This window comes from Molothrus ater, chromosome 12 (genome assembly GCF_012460135.2).
Source record: "Molothrus ater isolate BHLD 08-10-18 breed brown headed cowbird chromosome 12, BPBGC_Mater_1.1, whole genome shotgun sequence".
Lineage (NCBI taxonomy): Eukaryota > Metazoa > Chordata > Aves > Passeriformes > Icteridae > Molothrus > Molothrus ater.
Window position 1 is genome coordinate 20,393,013 of NC_050489.2, and position 17,297 is coordinate 20,410,309.

The 17,297-nt window shown below is 46.9% G+C and overlaps 1 protein-coding gene across 6 annotated transcripts in view; it reads left to right on the plus strand.

Moving 5' to 3' along the window:
• NFAT5 (nuclear factor of activated T cells 5) overlaps positions 1-17,297 on the plus strand; it is a 54,415-nt gene that overhangs the window by 30,191 nt on the left and 6,927 nt on the right. For 5 of the 6 annotated variants that reach the window (XM_036390625.2, XM_036390629.1, XM_036390627.1 and 2 more), the window contains 10 exons: positions 3,172-3,364; positions 6,595-6,785; positions 7,585-7,757; positions 10,542-10,676; positions 10,845-10,897; positions 11,393-11,525; positions 12,021-12,098; positions 12,947-13,059; positions 13,594-16,027; positions 16,705-16,954. In XM_036390625.2, the coding sequence (XP_036246518.1) occupies positions 3,172-3,364; positions 6,595-6,785; positions 7,585-7,757; positions 10,542-10,676; positions 10,845-10,897; positions 11,393-11,525; positions 12,021-12,098; positions 12,947-13,059; positions 13,594-16,027; positions 16,705-16,943 (3,742 nt within the window). In that variant the 3' untranslated portion in view covers positions 16,944-16,954. The remainder of the gene's footprint in view (positions 1-3,171; positions 3,365-6,594; positions 6,786-7,584; positions 7,758-10,541; positions 10,677-10,844; positions 10,898-11,392; positions 11,526-12,020; positions 12,099-12,946; positions 13,060-13,593; positions 16,028-16,704; positions 16,955-17,297) is intronic. The other variant, XM_036390626.2, reaches the window with a different exon arrangement.

The following is a 17,297-nucleotide window of genomic DNA, read 5'->3' on the forward strand; positions in this document are numbered from 1 at the left end:
TGGCCTCGGGGTTTTCACCAGCCAAAATCAATGGTCATAAAGTAAAATATTAGTACCTGGTAGACCTCAGGCAGCTTGGAATGAGGAAGGTGCCTCCCCCAGCTCCGAGGGACCGGGCTTGCCTTACAGAAGGAAAAGCTTGATGGAAAGACAAGAGCTGTGCCACTGTAAGTGTGATCTCAGGGAGGTTTTGTAAACTCTGGAAGAATATGTGAGATCTTGGTCTGAAAACAAAACAAGATTTCCCCAAAACCACTGGGCTGACCGGGAAATCTGTGGGTTCTGTCAGCACAGAGGGGAAGAAGGTGGAATATTTTTCCTTATGTGTCTCAGGCCAAACTGAACTGCAGGAAAACTCCCAAGTAACAGAACCGTCCTTGGAAATAAACCTCTGGGATAAGAAGTGGCCAAGGTCTTAGAAAACTTCATTTTGCTGTTGGAATATGGAGACTTGGCCTTACAAATCTGGGTCACTGTAGTGACTGGAGTTTTTAAAGCTTCCCAGCCTGGTGGAGCTCGGCCAAGGGAGTTCATTTACTTTTGGCTTAAAGAAAAGAGCAAGGAAAACTGCTGTGCTCTGTGGTGAATGGAAATAGCATTTGCCCCTAAAGAGACAGTTGTTGTTAAAAGCCAGGAAGAGAAAGAATATATTCCTGTGGAAACTTGGAATTTGTGAAAGCCTTTTTAGCAGGGGATGAATTGGTGGTGATTCAGGGCAGAAACTCAGGTTTCCGTGGTCTCACTTTCACTTTCAGGTCTGCCCTGAGAACAGGACCAGGCCAAACTCCTCAGGAGATCTGTTGGAGCAGATTCATAGGATTTGCCACTTACATTTATTCCTTTTAAGAAATAGAAGTGCTAGACTCGAGGTTATTTTGTCTGGTAACTGTCAGATTAATACATGTGTGCATATGAAATGTACAGGTGTGAATACTTGCTGTATGAATAAACTGACTTAAAATGAATTCATTAGTTGAAAGGATGTATTAAGTGATTCATCCTGTATTTTGAGGAGAAAGACCACTGAGAAGTTCTGGTGAAGGGTTTAAATTGCCACCAGCTTTGGCTAGTTGATTGAAAATAATGATTAAGTTTCTAGAGAAAAGACCAAAATAATTGTGAGGAGCATCTCTCTGCATAAATATGACAATGATAAAATACTAATATGCTGACAGTGAAGGTAGTTGGGATTCAAGGGTATAGTTCTGGAGAGGTCAGTGTTAATGTCACTGCTGAAACATGGCACTGGGAGTGGTAAAGGGGAATTTCATTTTGATGGCCAGCTCTCCAACGTTTCCCTTCAAAATTCACCTACATCCCAGTCTCCCCAGTGACTACACTGAGCAGAGTAATCAGGACTGCTTGGCAGGAAGATAGTTTTGTTGTAAGATGGCGTTAATGTTATTTTGCAGGGTTTTATGCTAGTTTTTATTTGGTTCCTGCCTCTGCTGGGTACTGGTTGAGGATGAGTATTCAAGGCAGCCAGGGCTGTGGCTGAGCTGTCCACGGTGAAGTGCTTGACCTTCATGGACAGAAAATGGGAATGGAAGTCATCCAAAGCACCAACTCTCTGTTTTAACTCTTTTTTATGTGTAGTGAAAGGTTTTGGAAGGCTTAATGAAAATAAGAGTGTGACAAATGGGATGTGTTGCATTAGGCAAAGAGTGATGGTTTTAAACTAAAAGAGGGTTGATTTAGTGTAGGTCAAAGGAGGAAGTTTTTTACAAGGAGGGTGGGCAGGCCCTGGCACAGGTGCCCAGAGCAGCTGGGGCTGCCCCTGGATCCCTGGCAGTGCCCAAGGCCAGGCTGGACAGGGCTGGGAGCAGCCTGGGACAGCAGAAGGGGTCCCTGCCATGGCAGGAGTGGCACTGGATGATCTCCAAGGGTCTCTCCCAACCCACCCTGTGCTGTGATTCCATGGCTTTAGGGCTGTGAGATGTGAGGGGCAAAGTGCCCGAGCTTTCCTGGGCAGGAAAAGGGGCAGGGCTGGGGCAGGGCTGGGGTCAGGGGCTCCTGCTGTGTCCAGGGGCTGCTCTGTGCACAGCCAGAGCTCTAGGAAAGGGCTGCATCATGTTTGACATCTGGCAGGTGAGAAGGTCAGTGAGAGCCTCATGCAGTGGCAAAGCTCCCAGGGAACAATTTTGAAAAAAAAGTTTTCACCCTTATTGAGAAGGAAAAAAATCCTGGATAAATTACGTCAATAACTTGCACGTTGAAATGGGATTTGTTTTTTAAGCAATCCACAGTTGTTATTTAAAACTGCTTTCTTCCCAGGCATTAGCTGTTAGAAACCATGTTTTGCTAGGAAGAAAGAATATGACATTTGCATGAATCATGGAACCCTTTCCCTGCCTGCATCATGTATTGTGGCACATTCACATTTCCTAGTGGAAAGGAGTTTCATGGTCCTCGGGTTCGTTACCAAATCCTGGTCTGAGATCAGATCTAGGATCAAGGGTTATTTCCCATTGTGCTCTGAAGGGAACACAAATGGCTCATGTGCTGCTAGACTTGGGAGGGCTTCTTCATCCTGGTTTTAATTATGGAACTGAGAACAAGCCACTACATCTTATGGAACCCACCTGGAAAGAAAGGCCTTGTGCATACACTGATTTAACTTTGGTGCAATTATGCCAGAGCTTTTACAATAACTAATTGGATTTTAGCATGAATTGCTCACTCTGTTTAGACAGCAGTCGGAGCTGGAGTTTGCATGGATGTACCAGTTGAGGTGGAGACAGGCATGAGGCTATTTTCCTGTTTAAAGAAGTGTCATTTAACCTTAAATCCATCCAGTGTGTGTGTACGTGTGTGTTTGTCACAGCAGCAAAGCAGCTTGTTCAGGCTGTGTCATAGACTCTGAAAAAGCAGGTTATGAGCCGCCTTCTGTTCGTTAACATCATTTAATGCTAATTGCTTTTCCCTTCCTTTATGTTTGCTCTCTGAAAAGCAGTTCCCATGTGCTCTGGATGGAGGAGGCAGGGAAGCACCATTCCTCTTCCTCCTGCAGGTCTCCTCTGGCAGAAAGAGAATTCCAAAGTTTGCTCCCACCTACAAATCTTCCACCAGTTAATGTGCACTCTTTGCCTTTTTAGCTTTTCTGTGATTTGGAGTGTTTTTATTGGGGAGCTGCTTCTCACATCTTCTTGACGGTGTGTTTTGACTTCTCAGAGCATCAGAGAACCAGAAGGGAGCTGGAGGGAAGAAGACCCCAATGTTGTGTGGTCAGTACCCGACCAAGAGCGAGGGGAAGGAGCTGAAGATCATGGTGCAGCCGGAGACCCAGCACAGGGCTCGGTACCTGACCGAGGGCAGCCGGGGCTCCGTCAAGGACCGCACGCAGCAGGGCTTTCCCACCGTCAAGGTAGGCTGGGACAGGGACTGCCTGCCTGGGGCTGGGCAGCTCCAGCTCACTGGGCCTGCGCTCTCTGCAGTGCTCAGGGAGCAGACGTGGCTGCAGGGGCTGCACAGGGGCTCTTCCTGCAGGTCACGAGTCTTACCGGCATCACGGAGTTACAGGAGGAGGGAAGCTGCATGTCAAGGCAGGGATTTAAAACCTGGCATGCACGTTCTGTCAGGCTGCAGTTCCATGGACTGTGTGAATGCAGAGACATTCCATACCTACAAAAGTGAGAGAGTGAAATGCTCTGGCTGTTTGATGGCTGGTGACAGTGGGACATCATTGTCCAGTGGTAGTAAAGACATAAAACCAGTTTTCAATTAAAAAAAAAATTGTAAAGGGGATGTTCTGGTTTTGTTGGGGTTTTTTTTGGTTGGGATTATTTTTTTGATTGCTTGGTGCTTTTTGCTCTTGTTGTTAATTCAGCAGTATCTGAGTTGCTGTGTACAGTGACTTTGAAGTGAGTCATGGAGATCTCACTGAGGTGTTTTACAGTCCGTACTGCTCAGTGTGTTTAGCGTGGTACAGGTGGAGGTAGTAGAGGTTGATGTGGATTAGAACTGGAGAATGGGGGCAAGGAATGAGGCAGCATTTATTTGCATACTTGACAGTTGCAGCCTGTTTTCTCTATGGGCTTTGATGCTTAAAATTCAGGTGCTGAAGGCGTCTTGCCATGAGGAGAAACACAAGAAGGTTACAAGGAGATCTTTGACATTTCTGCTCAAGAAGGACTGAGGCTGAGCTCCAGGGACCGCACATGAATGCACAGAGTGGGAATTTCCAAGTCTTGTTTCTTTCCCTTGTAGCCTGGGGAAAGCAGTTGGAGAACTTGAGGGCTTGGGAAGGTTTCCTGATGGAGATGGTAGAGAGGCTTAGCAGGAGCAAGGCTGGGCTTGACTTAGGGTGGCAAACAGAAGAACTGATGTTAAATATCCTCCCACATGATTATGAGAGTCAGCACGCCAGCACCACACTGGCACCATGGCAAATGGCACACTGGGCATACTGGGAGGAGTGTGGCCAGCAGGTAGAGCAAGTAGACAGATAGGTTTGTTATCATATAGATAAGGAGGGCAAAAGACATTTTAATATTTTTTCTTAGTTATGTCACTTTGAGAAAGCAGCAAAGCAGTTCTCAACCCAAACTAACTTAGCAGGTTTACAGGGAGATGTTTGTTGTGACACAGCCCTTAAAATTTGTGCTGACTGCTGCTGACAGAATACAGAAGTAGGCTTATCTTCAAAGTCCTGTTCAGCAGTGTTAGGAACACCAGCAGCCCTTCACTCAGTCCTCCTGAGTAATGCAGAACTCCAGTAAAGTTTCATAAGAAAAGAATCCATTCATATCGGCCTGTTGCCATGGGGATTTAGTGCTCATTTATGTGGATTTTCTTAATGGGCCTTTGTTCATCTGAATTTCCTTTTAACTCCTTTCCCAGTTACCCTCTAGCACCCATCAGTGAAAATTCTCTTTGGAAGAGTCTCGTGTTACTGAATTCCTGGAAGTTGCAGTTTGCTTTACCAGTAGGCACAGGAGTTCATACCCTGCAGATAAAACTCTGCCAGGGCTGGACAGACAAATGAGTCAGTGAATCTTCAGGAAATCTGAGCTAGTGGGAAAAGAATATGTTACAGACAAGGGAGTTTTTTGTTTAGTTAGTGAGGTTTCAAGGTGAGGGGGAGCAGTGTAAGGATGTTGGTGCTCAGCAGAGATCTGGCTTGGGAGCGGCTGTGGTGCGTGGCCCTGACACAGGCCGAGGAGGAGCAGCAGATTCAGTGGCCGTGTAAATAAAACTCTGATCCTGATGACTTAGAACTTGAGTCTACACTCAGTATGCAACATCAAAATTGTATAAGCAAGCCTTAATCGAGGGACTGGCTGTCGAGCCCTTTGTTGTGAGCTGTGCCCTTGGTTCCCATGTGGATGCCTGTGCTGGGTCACCTCCAGAGATCTTGGGGCTTTGCTCATCTCTGACAGTCACATTTGCTATTTGCTCCTCTTGGACAGGAACACACAATGATCTTACCAGTATTTCCAGTATTTGCTGGTTTATTTTTTTTCATTTATTCAAACTTGCTACAAACTTCATAACTGCATTTTTAAGTGAGTCAGGGAATAATCCCCCAAGAGATTCTGCAGGGGATTCTGCTCTCATTTGCATCTCCTCACTACTGAACCTGGAACTTCTTTCTGCAGGTGCTGCCTGGGCTTCCAGGCCTGGGACAAAAGACAACACTAACACTGTCACCCAGAAATCCTTGAGCAACGAATGGGTCTCAGTAGAAACACTAAAATACTCATTTTATCTCCTAGAATGCTCTGGCAAGGAATTTCCATCTCTGGCCTGCGAATTTGGCAACAATCTAATGTTTTTTTCACTTGGAGTATTTTTCTTAACTATTTCCTAAAAAGAAGAATTTCCTTTGTAATGCAATGTCTACTTTTACTTCAGGACTTCTTTTACCTCAGAGTATTTTTAGTTCTGTGGCACCAGTGGGATCCCACTAATAAAAAAAACCCATTAAGAGGACACAAACCATTTCATGCCAGGGTGTTGATATTACAGAAATGAATGTAATTTTTGCTGACAAGTTCTGGGATAATTATGGATTGCACATGGGCTTGCAGGAGGATGTTAAAATGTCTGACCTGCTCTTATTTATGAAGCATTTCAGTGAATCCTGACATTGTTACCTTTTGAATAGGAGATGTCAGGTTGCCATTTTTAATTTTTATTTTGATGTCTGAAGGAAAGCTGGGCTTATGCAGTTGGATGGTTGGACCATTCAATCACCCATTTCTCCCTCTGCTTCCCTTTCATCCAGTTCTGACTCCTTCAGGGGTTTTGCAACTATTGGACAATTCTAATCTGGTTTCGCGAGGATTTCAAAATGTGTCTGGCATGAAGGTGGGGTCCTGGAATGCACATACTGAGCAGCAAAACCTCTTCACCTCTGGAATCAGCCCCAGGAAATGTTCTCTTTCTTGGCTGGCTGGTGGATGTAGATGCTGGGAGGGAAGGGGGAATAGTCACAGTTGGGGTGAGAACGGGAGGGTGTAAGAGCCGCGAGAGTCGCAGCTGGGATAATTCTGTCTGAAGGTAGACAGGATTGAGGCTGCTTTAGAAGCCAGCAATTAATGATAACAATTAAAGCAGTGGTTCCTGTGCTAATTGCCCACCTGGGTGTTGCAGCTGGAAGGCCACAACGAGCCCGTGGTGCTGCAGGTGTTCGTGGGCAACGACTCGGGGCGCGTGAAGCCACACGGGTTCTACCAGGCCTGCCGGGTGACGGGCAGGAACACCACGCCCTGCAAGGAGGTGGACATCGAGGGCACCACTGTCATCGAGGTGGGGCTGGACCCGAGCAACAACATGACACTGGCGTGAGTAGCTCTTGCAGGAATATTTCCCTTTATTAGCTTGGGTTTGGGAACTGATTTCCTCTGTTGGATGGGTTACGGTTCAAGTCTGAGCATCTCGGCGCTCTCCTCCCTCTGCTCCTCGGCTCTTGCTTGTAATTCAGTGTACTCACAGGAGATAGCAGGTGATCCCTGTGCTTTTGGGACACAGAACCCAAAATCCTGGGTAAATTGCAGTATTCTTTTTAACACATCAGGCTGTGTTTGCTTCTGCTGTTCTTGGTTTTTTGGCTGTTTTTTGCTTTAAATCATTTTGCATGGAGCCTGTCTGAAAGCCGCCACTGCATCACTCACCTGGCCCTGTACATCTCCCCTAGGACCACACTTAAGGGAGGACTTATCTGTCACTTCCAAGTCCCACTGAACATAAATAATATGACTACAGTAAGTTTTCTTCTACTCCTGCTTTCTTTAAGTGAATGCAGAATATTTTGAAGCAATAATCCTGCAAACACAGATCTCGCCTGGGGATGGAAGAATGAAGAGCTGTGATTCTAAATTGAATGCTTACCAGAATTATATTGCACTTCCTGTTTTATTCATGCTTTCATATGCTTTTCTGCTATGATTCATCATCCAAATTAGGCAGGGTTGAATGAAAACTTGAAAAAGGTCATAGATTTCATGTAAATAAAAAGAAATCTAATAACGTTTCCATAATTACCTCAAGGCTTTTGACTTTGGCTTATGAAACTACTTGAGAGACTGGTGAAGCTGCTGAACTTACTAAACTATGAAATTCTGCTGTGTTTTGTGTTGTTAGGGTGGATTGTGTGGGAATCCTGAAGCTGAGGAATGCTGATGTGGAAGCCAGGATAGGGATTGCAGGCTCCAAGAAGAAAAGCACCCGCGCTCGGCTCGTCTTTCGCGTCAACATCACGCGCAAGGACGGCTCCACCCTGACCCTGCAGACGCCTTCCTCCCCAATTCTGTGCAGTGAGTGTCAGACCACGGGGCTGAGAGTAGGGGGGTCTGGGTTTTTGTGTGATCTCAGCATGGAAAGGGTGGTCAGGCACTGGCAGGGGCTGCCCAGGGAGGTCTGGAGTCCCCAGCCCTGGAGGTGCCCAAGGAAGGGCTGGATGTGGCACTCAGTGCTCTGGGCTGCGATCAGGCACAGCTTGGACTGGATGGTCTCCAACCTAAACGATGCTGTGATTCTGTGAAAATACCTTGGGGACTAAAAACCAACCCTGTGTTAATCTGTGATAATCTCAGAATTGCTGTAGCTGAAATCAAGTGGATTGATTTTTATTTCTGGTGGGGTAATAGTTAAAATTATTGTTCAGTATTGAAAAATAGTGATACAATTCCTGATCTTCAGTTCAATGAATTTTTGCCTCCTAAAATTTCTCTGTTTTTGTCGTGATTGCTTTGAAAAACGACAGTTAGTACTTTGAGTTACTTCTGTATTGTCACATTCATGCCTCAGCTTTCAGTGCTAAGACAGGACTTGCAGTAAGTCAGCAAGCCTGGCTCTCCCAGCTGTGGTCCTTGCGTGGGCCAGAGGCTGAATCTGTTCTGGTTCAGTGCAAGAACAAAACTTTTTATAGCTCTTTATTAAACTGCTCTGTTTAGCATGAGCACAGATGGCTGCCTTGGCTGGGGAGGTTGCACTGACCAACAGGGAAAAGGGGATTGTGGAATCATGGAATGGTTTGGCCTGGAAGGGACCTTAAAGCTCATCTTGTTCCACCTCTTATCTTAATGAATGAGATGGAGAGCTTTGTCTTTGCATGGAAAGAGTAGAGAAGCTCCTGGGCACTCGTATTGTGCTCTTTCCATGGTATAAAAAGGATTTTTTGGGGTTATTTTTTAGAAGTAGTCATCTTCACGTCTCCATTCCAATCAGTAGACCGTGGTGGTATTTCACAGTAATGGAGTCGCTGATACTAATTTTCAGATTTAAGATAAAACCATTTTCTATAAAATCTCAAAACCATTCCTGTATCTCTTTTGTTTGTAACTTTCCACCTAAAGATAAAATTATTTTACCCATAGAAGAAGAGGGAGTGAAAGTCACCTGATGCTTTCTTTAACAGTCCAAAACTTGCTATTGGGAGTGGAAGCTGAGAGTCTGAGATGAAGCATTTAGAGACTGATTTTAAAATAGGCTGTTGAGCTAAAAAAAGCTGCATTTGGTGCAAAGAGTAAATTGGTTTGGTTTTTGGCAGGCTGGGGTTTGGTCACTTGCTAAGAAAATATTCTCAATTGTGTAAGTTGCTAAGAGATTGCCCAGGAATTCTACAGTGTCTCCACTGCTGGAAGTCTTAGATCACAGAGACAAAATACTCTGGTCAGACTTGTGTCTTTGGGGAATATGTGAATAAACTGATCATGGTGTGAAGGTTGGGAGGGGAATTCCTGAGGCTCCTTCCAGGACTCTGTGCTTCTGTCTTAACTTACACCAGAGCTACAGGAACTTGCAGTAGACCTTGGCCAAGCAAATAGTTCTGGCACATGGCTTCTGGCTGATCAAAATGGCATGAAATGTGTTGTTTATTGAATATAAATCATCTCCTCAGGCACATTACACTGGGTTAGTTTGCTGCATAAACCTTACTACAGGTATGTAATGTACCTTCACAACAAGGTTTGCATTTACACTCATCAGAGCCTGTTCATACTGTGTTTTATAATGTTCCTGAAACCTTTGAGAAGGCATTAAGGAGCTGCAGGCTCTTTATTTGAGGGCTGTGTTTTAAATAGGCTTTGTTAACTTGTTAGCAAACCTAAATCCAGTTACTCTTTTCATGTGCCTTGAGCATATTCAGTCATTGCGTAACGGTTGCCTGGGAACCTGCAGCCAGAGTTGTAGAAAAATCCTTTCTGAAAGGTCATTAAATAATTTGGAGTGGTACAGGATGTATGTTCTGCTGTGTAGTAAGCCCAGAGAATATTGTTATTAAACACTCAAAGTGGGCCAGGCAAGTGCAGAAACACGAGTCTGGGTGTGTGCCCTGGGAAGATGTGTAAGGAGAAAAGGTGCTTGAGGAACCTTTGTTAGAAACCAGAATTATTTTATATTGAACGTGTCAAAACACATTATTTTAAAATGTATCTATGTTTAAATTGTCTGCTCATTTACTCATTTAGCACATTTGCATTTAGCTCATTTGTATTTAGCACATGTGGTGTGTTAAAACTATTTGGTTTAAGGTTTAAGAAGAGTAGGAATGGTTTGCAGCAGTAGCAGTTTATGATAAGAATGGTATAAATCATCACCTGGACCTCTGGCACAGGGGCATCCAGGCATGTGTATCTGTAAAATCACATCCCCTTGGCTTGTTTATTTGCTTCAAATTGCTAAAATTTCCAACTCCAGAGATGTGAGTCTTGCAAGGATTTGTTGGGGACCTTGAAGCTCATCCCATTCCACCCCTGCCAGGGGACACCAGGTTGCTCCAAGCCCTGGGTTAGTTCTTGCACCAGACAGAAAACTGTGTCATGTAAAAGACACCGTGCAAAGCCCCCCAGGTAACAGGGGAGTCACTCCTGCTGTTTTGCAGAGCAGAACAAGTGATTATTGTGATTTCTCTGAGCTCATTACATTTGGTGAGGAAATAATAGTAAATGGTTATGTTCTGAAGAGTTTGTAATGAAATGCATGATAAAGAAAGAAGCTCAGGAGTTTTAGTTTTTCATTCATAACTCTGTTAAGTAAAAGTGGTTTGGTTTGGATGTTGATGTTTTCCTGATTCCAGACTGTGTTTTCCCTTGCAGCTCAGCCAGCAGGAGTCCCAGAGATCCTAAAGAAAAGTCTCCACAGCTGTTCAGTGAAGGGTGAAGAGGAAGTTTTTCTGATTGGCAAGAACTTCCTAAAGGGAACAAAAGTGATTTTCCAAGAGAATGTTTCCGGTTAGTGTGAAAGCAGGGCTGGCTTGGGGTGCTGAGCAGAGCCCGGGGTCGGGACTCGCTGCTGGGTACAGCTCAGTCAGGGAGAGCAAACTGGGCAGCAGAGTAAAGGCACTGAAACCAATTGCTCTGGGGATGTGCGCTAACCTAGGCTTTTTAATTTTCATTTAGATGAGAATTCTTGGAAGGCAGAAGCTGAAATTGACATGGAATTATTTCATCAGGTATTATTTTACTGTATTACAGAAATAATATTAATTTTTTTCACATAAGGTCTGTTGTGAGTCTGGTGGAATAAAATTTGGGGTTTACACCAGTGAAATTGTTCAGTGTCTAACTGAGAGCTTGGATCCCACAGTGGGTTTGCTGGGCAGGTCTTTACCCTTACGTGCAATGGAATTAAAAGGCCTAATTTGGTTTTCCCAGCAGTTTTCCATGGAAGGAGATCGTGTGTACAGCACAGTCTTTATAACTGGCTGAATTTTTGTTCCACTTTGAAATGTTTTACGGAATATTTATTCTTTTTGACACAAATAAATGTCCTCTTTAGCTGCAAATGGTGTCAGGAAAGTGCCATCAAGGGCAGTATCCCACATGTGCATTGCCCCCAGTGCTCTGGGCTTTCATTTATGGTGGTTTATCAGCCTGTTTCTGTCTTTTGATGTAAGTAAGGGGAATTAAGATCAGTAGTAAGAAAATGTGATCCTTTTGCCTTGCAGAATCACCTTATTGTGAAGGTGCCACCATATCATGACCAGCAAATCACCTCGGCTGTCTCAGTGGGAATTTACGTGGTGACCAACGCTGGCAGATCTCACGACGTGCAGCCCTTCACCTACACTCCAGAGCCAGGTGTGTGGGGTGCCCTGGGGCAGCAGGGGCCTTTTCACCTGCCCAGCAACGTGCATCTTCCCAAGCCCCTCTTGCTGGCCAGTGGTGCTCTGTCAATAATAAAATCGAAACGCTTTGCTTTTCTCATTTATGTGCCAAATACCTCAAATTCCAGCCGTCTTGTGACAGCTCTTCTTATATAGCAGCATCCATTTCTAGTTTAAGGATCAAAATGAAGCTGAGCAGGACAAAAAAATCAACATATCCCATACAATGCACCAAATAACCAAGAAATCCCAGCAGGCTTTATCCTGAGGAAATGTGCAATTTGCCCACTTCATGTATTTTAGTTTATTTATTTATCTGTATCACAATAGACAGTGCAAAGGTTTGTGTGGGTTTCAAAGAACCTGAATTTCTTTAAGCTATAAGGAATTGTTTTGGTTTGCTTTGTGTTTTTTTGGCTTGTTTGCTGATTTAACGTGAGGAAGTTCTCAATGTGTTTTGTCTCGGCAGCTGGGACTCTGAATGTTAATGTGAAGAAGGAAATCTCCAGCCCAGCCCAACATTGTTCTTTTGAAGAGGCTATAAAAGGTACTAAATTGATTCTTATCAGTGTTCTTAATAATTTAACTATGAATTCCTACCCAAATTTGGTGATATGAATCAGACATCCTGTGATAAGTCTGTGCTTATAAAATCTGGCCCTATTCTTACAGGGAGGTTTGTTTTCTGACTCTGAAACTTTTACTTTATAACAATATTCCTATCAGTATATTTTAGTACAAGCTAATATAGAACAAAAAAAGGCAAAAAATAAGACTAATTTGTAAAAAAATTTTCATGCATCAGGCTCTGCAGTCTAATCTTTATTTAGATGTTTGCAAGTGAAGAGTAAAAAAAGAGCCAAGAATTGCAGTTAATACAAAGAATTAGAAACTCTGTAGTGTTAATTTAAGCAAATACATAAACTAATATACAGGGTAAACCTGACATCCATCTAATTTAGTGTGGAGCTTAACTGAGGGAAGATCCCAGCTGCTCCAGGAGAACAGCTGCTGCTCCTTGGAACACAATATGCTGTTGCTGTTCCTTCGTGTCCTCAGTTAATTTATGCAATAAATATGAATTTACACTCTCATGGGGGTTTCCGTGTCAGCTCCTCTTTGATGCTTCCTTCCTGTACCTGTTCTGCTCCAGGCTGACTCTGAACCAGAGGTCAGAGAATTTTGTTTGCTGTATGTACTTGGTGTGTTCTGTCCTTCCTCACTCTGTACACATGTGCAGAAATTTTACTGCCACCCTACTGTAAGGTTTAAATTTGCTTAGGGTGTGGAGATCTGTTGCTTTACGTTGAAGAGTAGTTCTGTAATTTACTTAAAGGGAGGTATGGAATGGTTTTACCATTGCCCCTCTTGTTGTGGTTTTGTTTGTGGCTGCAGCAGTGAAGGCCACGGGCTGTAACCTGGAGAAGGTGAACATTCTTCCTAGTGCCTTGATAACTCCACTCATGCCAAGCAGTATGATCAAGAGTGAAGATGTGGCTCCAATGGAAGTAAGTGCACAAAAATGCTCTGCCCCCCTGTTCCAGGTGGGGTTTGGGGGGGGCTGAGCAGAGCAGCTTTCAGACTCTGTGTTACATCTGCTCCTTGGTCCGTGCTTTAGCAGTGGAGAAGAGTAATAGACAGGGAAAAGTGCCATGTGCAGGATCAGTCTGGGCAAAACACAGTTACAGAGCATGTGTAAAACAGACAACTGCCTTTAATAACTTACCTGCTTCCTGCCCCCAGACAGATCGATGGGTTAGTGACCCTGTGATGGGGATTTTTATCCTGTGACACAGAGCTAGTAAATTACTGTAAGAATGTTCTTTTAATCAGTTCTTGGCATTGCTTTCATTAAATTGTGCCATGATTCCATCCTTGAAGTAGCATTTCCACTGCTGATCATTTGTTTGCTGGTTTGGGTGTGTCTGGGTTTCACATCTCACATCTCCCTCTGATCTTCCCTGGACATGGGGGATTTTTGGAAATTGTATCTGCATAACCCCAGTAAGTTTATAAATTACCAAATGTCTTGCTCTTTTCAGGCTTCGAATGTGGTTGGACCAACTCAGCCAACATTGGAAAACAGCATGTCTGGCATATCAACTTCTGCTTCCCATTTACCTTCTGAAAGTGAAAACCAGCAGCAGATCCAGCCCGAGGTGTACAACGCAGAGACCCTGAGCACGATCCAAACGCAGGACATTTCCCAGCCCGGCAGCTTCTCGGCAGTGTCCACGCCGGGCCCGCTGCAGAACAGCGATGCCCTGCTGCAGCAGGCTGCCCAGTTCCAGAGCAGGGACTCGCAGCCCAGGGAGGTGCTGCAGTCGGATGGCACGGTGGTGGCTCTGTCCCAGCTGGCCGATGCCTCGCAGCAGCAGCAGCCGACGCTCTCGGAGCCGGCCCAGGCCCTGCAGCAGCAGATCTCCTCGAGCATCTTCTCATCGGCCAGCGGCGTGAGTCAGCTCCAGAACACCATCCAGCAGCTCCAGGCCGGGAACTTCCCCACCAACACCGCCACGGGCAGCAGCAGGAACGTCGACTTGGTGCAGCAGGTTCTGGAAGCTCAGCAGCAGTTATCTTCCGTTCTGTTTTCGGGCTCAGACAGCAGCGAGGATGTCCAGGATCAGCTGAACGCAGATATCTTTCAGCAGGTCAGCCAGATACAGAGCAGCGTGAGCCCCGGGATGTTTTCCTCCTCAGACACAGCTGTCCATTCCAGAGCAGAGAACCTTTTGCCTGGCCGAGCTGAGAGCGTGCACTCCCAGCCCGAGGGTGCCCTGTCCAGCCAGCAGCAGCAGCAGCAGCAGCAGCAGCAGGCCATGGAGACCTCGGCGGCCATGGTGATGGGCATGCAGCAGAACATGTGCCAGGCGGCCACGCAGATGCAGCCGGATCTGTTCTCCTCCAGCACGGCGGGGAACGGAGCCCTGCAGCAGTCCCCGGTGTACCAGCAGGCGTCCCACATGATGGGTGGCCTGTCCAGCAGCGAGGACATGCAGATGCAGTGCGAGCTGTTCTCCTCGTCCCCGGGCGTGTCCGGGGGCGAGGCGGCCGCCCCCGCGCAGCAGCCGGTGTCCAGCAGTGGTGCTGCCATGTTCCAGCCCAGCAGCTCTGCAGAGGGGGAGGAGGCCTCGGGCCAGAGCAAACAGATGCAGAGCTCCGTGTTTCAGACCATGGTTCAGATGCAGCACAGTGGGGAAAGTCAGTCCCAGGTTAATCTTTTCTCATCTACCAAGACCATGATGAGTGTCCAGGCCAGCGGGACTCAGCAGCAGGGCGGGGCTCTGTTCCAGCAAGGTGGAGAAATGATGTCGATTCAGTCGGGAAGCTTCATCCAACAGTCTCCACACTCACAAGCTCAGCTTTTCCACTCTCAGAACCCTATTGGTGACACTCAGAATATATCCCAGGAAACGCAAGGATCCCTTTTTCATAGCTCAAATTCCATTGTCCACAACCAGACCAACACTAATTCCTCTGACCAACTGCAGCCCCCGATGTTCCACTCACAGAATGCCATGGGTGTCTTGCAGAGCTCCTCGGTGCCTCAAGACCAGCAGTCTGCCAACATGTTCCTTTCCCAGAGTTCCATGAGCAACCCTGCCACTCAGGAAGAGCAGATGTCATTCTTTACAAGCCCAAATCCCATTTCTCCTCTTCAGACAGCAACAAACACTGAACAACAGACTTCTTTCCAGCAGCAGACACAGATCTCTCATATCCAGAGCTCCATGCTTCCCCAGGAGCAGCCCCAGACTCAGCCAGCTCAGCAGGGTTTGTTTCAGTCCCAAGTGTCGTTGGGCTCCATCCAGTCCAGCTCCATCCCTCAGAACCAACAAGGAGCCATCTTCCAGCCTCAGCATTCGATTGTTGCTATCCAGAGCAGCCCTCCATCTCAGGAGCAGCAGCAGCAGCAGCAGCAGAACATGATGTTCAGCAATCAAAATGCAATGAGTACAATGGCCCCCCAAAAGCAGAACATGATTTTCAATCCAAACCAAAACCCAGTCACCAATCAGGAGCAACAAGGCCAGTCCATTTTTCATCCACAGTCCAACATGGCCTCGATGAATCAGGAACAGCAGCCCATGCAATTCCAGAATCAGACCACAGTGTCTTCTCTCCAGAATCCTGGCTCCAACCAGGCTGAAGCACAGCAGCCAACCATCTTCCATAACTCGCCCCAGATTCAGCTGGTCCAAGGGTCCCCAAGTTCTCAAGAGCAACAAGTCACCCTGTTCATCTCCTCAGCTTCCATGTCTGCCCTGCAGAACAGCATGAGCCAGCCGGAGCTGCAGCAGTCCCCCATGTACTCCTCCCAGAACAGTATGGCAGGAATGCCAGGAACTGCTTCTCCTCCCCAGCAGCAGGCTCCTCTGTTCCACAACACGGCGGGAGGTGCCATCAACCAGCTGCAGAATTCCCCTGCCTCATCCCAGCAGACCTCGGGAATATTCCTGTTCGGCATCCAGAACAGTAAGTGACAGTGCCCCGTGCTGAGCTTGCCATGGGGAGAGCTGCCATAGAAACAGGGAATGCTTTGGGTGGGAAGGGACCTCAAAGCCCATCCCATCCCACCCCTGCCATGGCAGGGACACCTCCCACTGTCCCAGGCTGCTCCAAGCCCCAGGGTCCAGCCTGGCCTTGGGCACTGCCAGGGATCCAGGGGCAGCCACAGCTGCTCTGGGCACCTGTGCCAGGGCCTGCCCACCTCACAGGGAAGAATCTCTCACTAATATCTAATCTAGGGAACGATTGTGCTCTCCTAAGAGAGATTTCTCTTGCTACTTTTGGTTTCCGCAATATTGTTGCCTCTCTTCACATTGCTGAAGGAAAACAAGGATTTTAGAAGCTGTTTAGAGCCCAGAGAAGTGTCTGTTAAAGTGTACTTAGCTGTACAAACCTGCGCTCTTCCTTGTCTCCTCTCTGGACCCAGGCTCCATGACCGGTTCTGTGGGATGCAGAGCTTTTCTCTGTGTGCAGAGGTCTGTGGGTGCCTGTGAGCCCCAGCAGTGAGAGGTGCAGGAGTTGCTTACACCAGGTTGTAGCAGCTCTGCAGGGTGGGTGCACAGCTGGTGGTGGTGGGGGGCCGTGGCTTTGCAGTGGGAGCTCCTGGCCCGTGCCAGGGCACTGACGTGTCGCTGTGTCCCCAGACTGCGGGCAGCTGCTGCCCCCCGGGCCGGCGGCGCTGCCGGAGGAGCTGATGGCCATGGGGCAGCCCGGGCAGGCGCAGGGCGAGGCGCAGCCCCCCGTGCCCACCCTCCTGTCCCAGCCGCTGCCCGAGACCCCCCCGCTGCCCCCCGCCATGGCCACCAACCAGAACATGGAGAAGATCGACGATCTGCTCGTGTCCTTGCAGAACCAGGGCAACAACATGGCTGGCTCCTTTTAACGAGGCAAGCGGTGAGTTTGGGTCGCTGGGTTCTCTGCTGCCAAGCAGGGGCTTTGTTGGGTGCATTTACACCTTGCAGTGTGTGACCGTGCTTTAAGAGGTCAGCTAAAGCACCAGTGAGGCTGAATTAGGACTGTAATACCAGATTGAAGTTATTAAAACCAGTCAGAGGTCAGAAGTTGTATGAAACACTTGAGACTGTGTCTTGTTAATTTTTCCTACGTTTTGTCATCTGCTGTGAGAGTCGGGTACTTTGTTAGGGAGGAGAGTGGATCACTGGCAGCTTGGCAGGTCAGAACCTTATGAAACATGACTGTGGTTAAAAAACTTGAGACTTACTGAGTAAATGACACC